The sequence below is a fragment of the Gossypium hirsutum genome, chromosome A07 (assembly GCF_007990345.1).
Source record: "Gossypium hirsutum isolate 1008001.06 chromosome A07, Gossypium_hirsutum_v2.1, whole genome shotgun sequence".
Lineage (NCBI taxonomy): Eukaryota > Viridiplantae > Streptophyta > Magnoliopsida > Malvales > Malvaceae > Gossypium > Gossypium hirsutum.
Genome location: NC_053430.1, coordinates 34,433,267 through 34,441,647, shown reverse-complemented (window position 1 = coordinate 34,441,647; position 8,381 = coordinate 34,433,267). Strand labels below are relative to the sequence as shown.

The window sequence follows — 8,381 nt, the reverse complement described above, 5'->3', positions numbered from 1 at the left end:
TGCATTACTGACATGGATTTCTTCAAATCTCAGGTTTAGAAGTCACAAAAATGAGGACCTATAGTTTTCCTCCGACATTTTGAGCACATATGTAGCACAATTATGTATGTTGATGTGTCGGCAGAAGTTATCAAATTATTATTAATTCCATTTGTCTTAGAAGGACAAGAAAAGATTTTGTTAGATGCATTTCCCCCAAACACTATTTCGAACTGGATTGAATTCGTACAATTATTCCTACATCAAGTTGTACCGATGACTACAGTAATCAGTACATGGAGCTATTTAAATTCAAGCAAGATGTTATTGAGGCATTGTGACAGAAATGGGAAAGGTTTAAATTGATTATGCGGTCAATATTGGGAGGGGGCATTAACTTTGTGGTACAATTGCAAAATTTCTATGATAGATTGGATGGACAAAGTAAACGACAATTTCATATCATAGCTGAAAGAAGTATTTGGTCAAAAACGGGATGGGAAATAGTCGATCTGTTGGAGAAAGTCAGTAGCAATGAGCTTACATGGGGTATGAGCTGGGAAACAGAAACTGTTCAAACAACAGAGTTTACATCCCAAGAAAGAATGACCCATAATTCAAAATCAGAAGTGTTGAGCTCAATCAAGCTGAATCAAGATGAAATAGAGGAAGAAATGATGGATGATCTAAAACAAGAAAATAACGAAGTGATCCTTCAACTCGACTTGTGGCGTAAAAGTAGAGAATAACCAGAACAAGTAACTCCAGCTACAACTAAAATGGTTCCTTCTACTATCAAACCACTTGTTTTGGAGTTGAAACGTTTACCTAACCACCTGAAATACGGATATTTGGGAGAGCAAAATACTTTGCCTGCAATTGTTGCCACAAGATTAACCACAGAACAAGAAGAGGCATATAATGTTTAACTTAAATATGGAAAAATGAGTAAATGGCTTAAAAGGGGATACTTATGTGTGCTTAGTTAAGAAACCATGTTTAAAGGGGTTATATGATTGTTTAAATACAATGTAAGTACTCATTAAGAGTCATATATTTGAATTTGGAAATGTGATCACTAATGAATCAATAATTTATAAGTTGAACCCATGTAAATCGATAATAAAAGTTAATTATGTTAGAATTGTTAAATGTGAAACAATTGTTTTATGAAATAAACACTTCTAAAGGACTTAACATTAAAAATGTCATAAGGCTAGTACGATTATCCTTTTGTATTTATTGAGTTCACGCATTAGTTGTTTAAATGTATAGGTCAATGACTTGTCCAAGAAATTTGTTATTCTAACTTGAGAGCATCGCATCACTATTCGAGCTTGAAGTTGTATTTCATTTGTTTTAGATGTCATTGGTGTATGAATATTGGCATGTACATAAAGACTTCGTTTAAACTTGAAATTTGTAAATTTGATTTATGTTCCAAACCATTGTTAATATAACTAATCGTGTTTTGATTCGTTATTCAACTTAAATATGTCTATGATGTGTCTTTGAGCTTAAATGAGTTTAAATTTTGTTATATAATATTTTGAGACCTGTTGTAATCATGTTGAAGTGTTTAGATATGAAGTTGAGTTTTTTGAATTGATTTTTAGCCTTAAGGATCTAGGTTCCAATACTTACACAAAAGTATCGAAACATTGCAAGTCAATAGCTAAAAAATTACAGATCGTAAGAAAATTATTGATACATAAGATCTATGTATTGATACTTTACACAGAATATTAGTGCAAGGATTTCATGTAGTGATACTTAACTCTTGAAATTGGACCACTAAACAATTTTGAGTATTTCAAGCCCATCGAAGCTTAGGTTTGACTTTGGACACTTTCAACCACCCACAAAATGATTTAAATGATTTTTAGATTATGTAAAAAACCTTGAAATTGATTTTATCAAAATTTTATAATTTCATTAATTTGTTTCAAAAATTAAATTCTTAAATGATTTTCGAGATTTTTGCTACATTCACACTTCGACAGAATCTTCCATCCATATATTGAACGTCAAGACGAGTGAGATGTGTTAGATAATTTATTTATTTTGAATCTCATTGGTTGGAACAAGTCATAAGTGATTTTTGTGCTTTTTTTTATTAATTTTTAAGTGATATAAGAGATTTACCTAGGAATTAATTTAGATTATTATTAAGAAATTATTTTTCACTTTAGTTACTTTTATTTTCAGCCTATTGATAGGCTTAGTCACCACCCTCATTATTCATTAAATAAAGTAAATTTTTCTTAGTGAAATTTTGTTTTTTTGTTTTTTTTTTTTTGTTTTTGATGCAAAGATTGCTTAAGGGTTCCAGCGATTTGACTCTTGTTTTCTTTTGCAGATTGTTATTTTTCAAACCTTCCAAAGTTGCAACGTTTTTAACCTTCAAAACTCGATCATTGATATTTCTAAGAGTCCTTCGCTTAAGGATTTCACAAGGGAAAATCCATCCGAACATTGATGTTTTTGAGAGTAAGTCATCAAAGGGTGCTATCGGACATCCAATCATTTATTTTTTTGTTTAGTTCTTTTATTTTACTTTCTTTATTATCTATTGTTCAAATCTAACTTTATTTAATCCAATTTTTTTTTTCAGATTTGAATCATTCAATTTGGCACAATAATTCCATCCCTCACTGATTAATACATCTCTAAACCCTTTGTTTCTTTTCTACTTTCATTTTCTTTTTAGATTTTATTTCATCAATTAAATTCTAATTTCCTTTGTTAATTGGATCTTGGGTTTCTTTATCGAGCAATAATTCAAAAAGAAAATTGCTTCAGAAAACAAACTTAGGAATTTGAGTCTTTATAATATATACACGTTAAATCCAGCAAAAGGAGCTATTGTTCAAAAAATATAGTGGACCAAGATTTTCACTATTCTACTAAAATTGGACAAGGGTGAAAAAATCATGGGGTGTCTTAAGTACAGAGGTTAGCCTGGCGTACAATTTGTTAACTCGTTCCAATGAATGAGAAGCTTAAGGGAATGAATTTAATGAATTACAAGGAAGAATAAACAATAATGTGGGAATAAGAAGAGTATAGAAAAAATAGAAGGAAAAAGAAAACAAAATGTCACTAATTATAATCTGGTTCATTCCTGAACTTGCAACTGTGAAGGTAGGGATGATCATACTTGATGTACTTGGTCCAGTATGATCGATATTTCGTCATGGCCAACTCCAGCCAAGGTTTCATGTTGCCATTGTAATGGATAACTGCTGCACTTTCAATTTCTTTCTTGTCTACATTTGGATTGTAGCCAAGACCAAGTACATGCCATGATTTCTGAAGTGGATGTGTTAGACCATAAAATGTGATCAGCCCCGGAGGAAGTGTCCCCAGCTTCCACAATGCTCTATCTTCATTCTGATAAATATTCAAACAAATCAAGAAAAAAAAAAAAAGATCAGAACATACAACAAATTATCCTTTGAAGTCGTGAGAAGTCTTCAAATGTCGTCTGTCTCCCAAAGGAGTCAACCTGCCCCTCAAAACCTATAATACCATCAGCTTTGCATATATAACTTGAGCAACATGTTCGCTAGAAAGTTATTTGATAATTGGAAAACTTGTGGGTTTAATCCGTCAACAACTAAGTGATTTATCTCCATGAAAGCATGAAAGGTGGTGTGTGTATATGTGAAGGAGAAAATAACTAGCATGAAATCAAAACTTCCGTCTTTCCATTAACTCACCATATTTTGCCACTTGTGGTATATGCCAGTAATATCCTTCTTTCTCCAAACCTTGAGATCAAACATGTTCATTCCATATGCCCACCCACAAGCATTAGGATCAAAGTTCTGTGAAATATGAGGATTTGAGAAGTTCAGATACTTGTCAAAACGATGAAAGCTTTCACCGCAAGTTTCTACTGCACCATTCACTTTTCCATGGAGCTCTACAGACCATAATCCAGTCAAGTCTTTCTGGACAACAATGTCATCATCAAGAAAGAGGATCTTATCTAACTTTGGGTAGACCTGTGGCAGATAGAACCGCAAGTGATTAAGCATTGAGAGATACTTTGGGTTTCGATACTTCAAGTTCGAAGATCCAGAATTGGTTGGCTGATCTGCCTTGAAGTAGTACTCCTTCATCGCTGCAGTCTCAAGCTGCCGGAGGACAGGGCAATAGGATGAATTAAGCCACTTGAATTCATCAACATTTTCAACATTGATGGTGGCTTTTCCAGGGGATTCAACAGAAACCACATGTTCATTGCTCCAAAATTAAGTTTATCAGTAACAAGATGGAAAACATGTTTAGAGGGATCCTGCAATACAACCAAGAAGAAAATTTTAGTGAAGACTGCATCTGAGCCTCAATTCTTATAAACATAACAATTCCTAATCAATGAGTGAAAAAAAAAAAGAAAAAAAAAAGTAAAGAACAACTGAGACAGCTATGCAAGTTAAGGCAGCTTTTATCACCTTGGCATTCATGATAGTTGAATTGACAACGACAGATGCAGCCAAGACATTATCAGAGAAAAGGGCATAATGGTAGAGTTTTGGATTTTCCAAATTCTCACTTCTAGGGAACTTTCTCTTCTCTGCGGGAAGGAGATAATATTCTATGGTCAAGCGCATCGACAAGCAATGGATTGCATTGGGAACTGTTTTGGCAGCTAATTGACTCAGGAACATGCTATCTTTTTTCAAGCTCATAACTTGTTCTACTGATGCCTGAAGCATTGCTCTGAGCTTTCCAAGCATCAACTTGCAATCATATAATTGCTCTCTTGCTTTGGCTAGAACTTTTTCCATTGCTTTAATTTTATCAGATGCACTGAGTAATTCACATGAGAATACAACATTAGAAACTGACAGAATCATCAAAAGCAAAACCTGGAGGAAACATGGACTACAGCACATAGCCAAGGAGATTAAAGACCCAACTTCCTTTACCTATGAGGTAGATCAGCGTCAGTTGTTGACTCTCCTAAGGCATGCAGACTCTCTTTGAGCCTAATCTGCAATTCTTTTCGCAAGTCAAGCTTGTTTTTCATGCTTGCAATAATTATATAAACCTTTGCCAGTATAATTTGATCACTCATCAAGCGCACTGTGGAATCAGAGTTCTCATTATCAATTTCTTTCCTCCACATATTATATTTGCCAAGAACTGCAGAGTCCACAGCTTTGGATCGTTCAATGGCTGCATTTTCAAGTTTCACAGTAGCTTCATCATCTTTTTGCACCAAACCAGCCACATGCTTCTCACGCCTATTATCTCTAAGTTGCTGCAGTCAGTAACATGCCTCTTATTATATAATTAGTTATAATACTAAAGCACTCAGTGAATCAAAAGATGATAATTACCCTTCGAAGTGTTGTAGTAAGCATATCATGTGAATGATCATCTGCATAGAACAGCCAGGTCAGCATGAAAGAAAATTCACCAATAGCATTAGGCATATCTATATTTAACAGATCAGAAATGCATTACCATTAGGAAGCTTTCCCTCTTTAACTTGAGACATTTCTTGTTTCAAGTCTGTAGCCTTTTGATTTGACTTTGAACAAGTGAGAATCATATAAAGATTAGTCAATCAGCAACTTTTTTTTTCTTTGGAGGAGGGGTTGGGATAGATTTGACTACTGAGGTATGATCCTAACCTGAGAAGTAGCTTTATCCGCAACTGAAGACTCTACCCCAATAACTTTCCATGATGTAGACAAATTGCCTTTTCTGAAAGAATCAAGACTTAATGGCCCCAAATCAGCTGTACTAGTAGATACAACATCAATAACCTAGAATGATTTGAGTATGACATCAGATGATAAATATAATTGACAATTAAAGTCTAATGACAATTGGAGCAAGAACCATAATTTGTATAGAATATAATCCAACACGCACTCACCTCTTTAGTGAATAGGTTTTTGATAGATTGGGATGCCAGCCTTTCTCTCCAGTCAACATTCTGCAAAACCCATTTTAAAATAATGCAGATCTGGGTATAAAAGCTGTCACAGACTGTCATCTAAGTTAAAAGCAATGCAGGTGGATAAGGTTTTAAGGAAGAAACCTGTTTACCAAAACCACTTTGAACACTATCTTCGTCTGCACAAGAAACAAAAATTGGAACAAAGATCAGATGCAATCAAAGAACATAATTGAATTTACATCTAACTTTATACTCACAAAACAATTCAACATAATTGAACAAAAGTTCTATTATGATGATAAATATTAGGTGAGATGGAGCAACGAATTGTAAGTTAAAATTGGACCTTAGTAGAAGCATCACTATTCACGACAATGTTGTGTAACTAAAGTTAGACCATTTGACTTCACAAATTTCTAGTAAAATGAGAAGCCAAAAACTTTTTTAAGAAATTCACTAATCAAAGCTCGGAATCAATTAAAAGATGAGGCACTTTTCAATTTTATCAGATCGAAAAGGACGCATTTATAAACTAATCAAAACAAATAATTAATTTATCATCATTCTAAAATACAAAATCAAAATCAAATATAAAGTTAGATCTGGTCAGTAGGTACTTAAAAACGCAGGGGGAAATTAAGAGAAAAAACGAACCAGAAATGTAAAGCCCTTGACCGACAAAGAAAACAAGTAGCGTCAGAATTGAGAAGAAAAAAAGAATCACGATACGCAATCGAGATCCAGAACTTCTGCTCCTTTGGACGCCCACACTGGATAGTCCCCGCTTCAACGCCATTGGCTATCAGAGCCTAATAAGAACAATAGCAGCAGCAAAATCACTTAAACATTAAAAAAAAAAAAACGAAATTGCATAATCAAAAGGTGGAAAAAGGATAATTACAAGTTAACAGCGAGGAGATCGCGTGAAACTGAAAGCAGCAGATCCGTATCGAAGCTAGTTGGAATGGAAACCCATGGGAAAGCAAGCATAGATTAAGCGTTAATTAAATGCTTTTATCAGTAAAAAAAAAAGGAATTTAATAGTGTAGAGAGAAAGGGAAATGCAGGAAGATGGTGGAGTGAGGAACAAAATTATTTATCTTGAAAACGAAGTGAGTGTAATTTAAAAGGAATGCGTTGGCCTAAACAAGCAAGAAACAAAAGAAACTTGAGATAACAGAAATTAATATATATATATAGATACATACATATATAAAGAACAAGGGGATCTTCGATCTCGGTTCGGTTTTCGTTTTTTCCGTTAGTAAGGGTTATTTTTCATTATCTTACTATCGTCTTCGCTTTCATACATATATATGTTCATTCCTTCCGGAAAAAGATGATCTGAGAGATGGGATAATTATTTTAATTTCTCTTTTAGCCGACAAAGACGTTGCCGTTTTTATCGCCAGTCTAGCTTTATGACGTAATGAGCCAGCCCACCTTATTCTACTCCATGCAACTTAATTATTCTACTTTAATATAGTTTTATATTACATAAATATAATATCATCAAAAAAACATGGGTTTTGTACAAATTAAACATATTATATAAATATAAGGGTAAATTACACCAACAATTACTTAATTTTGGGTAGCTAACCAAATAGTCATATTGGTTTCATTTTAGTCACTCAACTTTAAAAAAATAACAAAACAGTCCTTCTTTACCGTTTTTCGTTACAAACGTAATGGCAAAGTGACATGGCAGATGACAGCTTGCTTGGTGTCATTAACTGTCAAGTTGGCCGGTTAGCATCGATTTAAATAACCTTTATAGCACCCATTTAGGGCTTATGTAATAGAAAAAGAAAAGGAAGAGGAGAAAGAAGAGGAGGAGGAGAAGAGAAAAAAAGGGATTTGGGGTGGTTTTTGTCCAAGGCAAAGGGGTTACCAAAAGGAAAGAAGGGTTTGTTGTCAAGGATTGAAGTAGGGCTCTTGAGAGATTTAGTGTCGAGAAAGGCTTTAAATTTTGGAGAATCGAAGAAAGATGGGATTGGTTTAGTGCTATTCTGGGCAAGGGATGCTTGAGAGCTGTGATCAACTATTAAAGTTTGCTTCATGGTCACTGCTCCAGACTTATTCTTCAGCATACTTACCTGTCCTCTTTTTATTAGATGGATATCAGAATCAAACCCCGCCAAATTTCTAATATGAAACAACTGCAAAAATAAGGAAACAATTAGAATTTGACTAGAAAAAAAAAGAAAAAAAACAGTAGGGAAGCAAAAGATGAAAAGGGAGAACCAAGATCTGAAAGCTCATTTTTTCTTCTTATCTATGTTAAGTATTTTTCTTTTTCATCTTGTTTGTTTCCTTTGTGTAATCACTTTGTCAAACTTGTTAGGCAGAAAAGAAAGGAGAAGACAATAAAAAGAAATTAAAACCAAAATTAGGATTTAGAAACTGATAAAATACTAAAAACTCATATCTTTCTCTCTTTCTCCAGTTTTATTCTTCTTATTGTCCTTCAATCTTTTTC

General features: G+C 33.7%; 1 protein-coding gene across 1 annotated transcript; it reads right to left on the bottom strand.

Annotated features, from left to right (window-relative positions):
- Nucleotides 1-2,858: 2,858 nt before the first annotated feature.
- Nucleotides 2,859-7,276, bottom strand: LOC107955314 (polygalacturonate 4-alpha-galacturonosyltransferase). Its single transcript, XM_016891051.2, is given in 13 exon segments — nucleotides 2,859-3,372; nucleotides 3,702-4,204; nucleotides 4,207-4,282; nucleotides 4,440-4,797; nucleotides 4,917-5,251; nucleotides 5,331-5,371; nucleotides 5,458-5,524; nucleotides 5,628-5,762; nucleotides 5,876-5,935; nucleotides 6,041-6,075; nucleotides 6,554-6,708; nucleotides 6,801-6,854; nucleotides 7,108-7,276. Coding segments are annotated over 11 exon segments (2,043 nt in total). The 5' UTR covers nucleotides 6,696-6,708; nucleotides 6,801-6,854; nucleotides 7,108-7,276; the 3' UTR covers nucleotides 2,859-3,081.
- Between the last annotated feature and the right edge of the window lie 1,105 nt (nucleotides 7,277-8,381).